Here is a 1,033-nt window from a genome sequence, read left to right as displayed (position 1 = left end):
TCTCCCATTCGGTCTGAATGTGTATATTTATACATGAGTATGTGTGACTCATTCTTGCCCAACAGTCTTACCGAGGGAGAGTTTAAGTCAGGTGGGGTCGACATGTCTCCAAACAAGTCCAGCTGTTCGACGCCCTGCAGCACAGAGTTGAAAAAGGAAAAACAAGATTCAGACCAGATTATGGAAGCCAAACAGAGTCAGAGTAACCAAAACACCTAAGAGAAGCGCTATTCATACTGTGGGCAAATGAATAGGAGGAAATGAGCAGTGAAGAGAATGAGGAGAATGGCCAGAGCTGCTATGTGATGCATCTCAGTTATTTCCTGTCTGCTAACTTCATTAGCTTTCACCCCCTGAGGAGACTAGTTTAGGTGCTGTGTGCAAATGGTGAACAACAACATGAAGACAACCCAGCAGGGGGCTTTAGGAAGTTGGCCAGAGAGACACAATTCTACTGCTAACTCTGCCTTCAGGTTGGAGACCACTAACAAAATACTCCCACTGTTGTTTTTCAAGATCAGAACCATTTGGTAAATGTAAACCATACCACAATAAATCATACTTACTTTTCTGTCATTGTGTGAACCTTCATTGCCATTCTGTTGAGGTAAGATTTACAGAAATTGAGATACTAGTTGCACTGGCAAAAATATACAGTATGATATGAATATTTGGCAGCTGAAGCATTTAATGTCTCAATACTTACTTCCATCACTTTATTATTTCCATTCTAAAGAGAAAACAAGATCTGATTAGTAGGTCAGAATAAAAAATGACAAAACATAACAAAAAGCAATATCAATACACAAGAGAGACTAAAGCACAGCTGAACAAAAAGTCACACTAGATGGCAATGTTTTCAGTCTTCATGTTATGTCTGAGACATGCACTAATGCGTTATAAATTTACATAAAGTCTATAACAATGTTTGAGTAATTCAGGATGTGATGATACATACTATACACAACCTTTCAAAAGTTTGAGGTTGGTAAGATTTTTTTAAAGGGGTCATATGATGCAATTTAAATTTTTC

The 1,033-nt window shown here is 38.0% G+C and overlaps 1 protein-coding gene across 3 annotated transcripts in view; it reads right to left on the bottom strand.

The window, feature by feature from the left end:
- Window positions 1-1,033, bottom strand: part of LOC107561610 (disabled homolog 2-like) — a 22,700-nt gene that overhangs the window by 12,350 nt on the left and 9,317 nt on the right. For 2 of the 3 annotated variants that reach the window (XM_016246085.1, XM_016246086.1), the window contains exons 6-8: window positions 707-730; window positions 567-599; window positions 72-134 (exon numbers count right to left, since the gene is read on the bottom strand). In XM_016246085.1, coding sequence (XP_016101571.1) covers window positions 72-134; window positions 567-599; window positions 707-730 — 120 coding nt within the window. The remainder of the gene's footprint in view (window positions 1-71; window positions 135-566; window positions 600-706; window positions 731-1,033) is intronic. The other variant, XM_016246087.1, reaches the window with a different exon arrangement.

The sequence above is a fragment of the Sinocyclocheilus grahami genome, unplaced genomic scaffold (genome assembly GCF_001515645.1).
Source record: "Sinocyclocheilus grahami isolate Dianchi unplaced genomic scaffold, SAMN03320097.WGS_v1.1 scaffold783.1, whole genome shotgun sequence".
In the NCBI taxonomy this organism is placed as follows: domain Eukaryota; kingdom Metazoa; phylum Chordata; class Actinopteri; order Cypriniformes; family Cyprinidae; genus Sinocyclocheilus; species Sinocyclocheilus grahami.
This window is presented reverse-complemented; position numbering and strand designations above follow the sequence as displayed.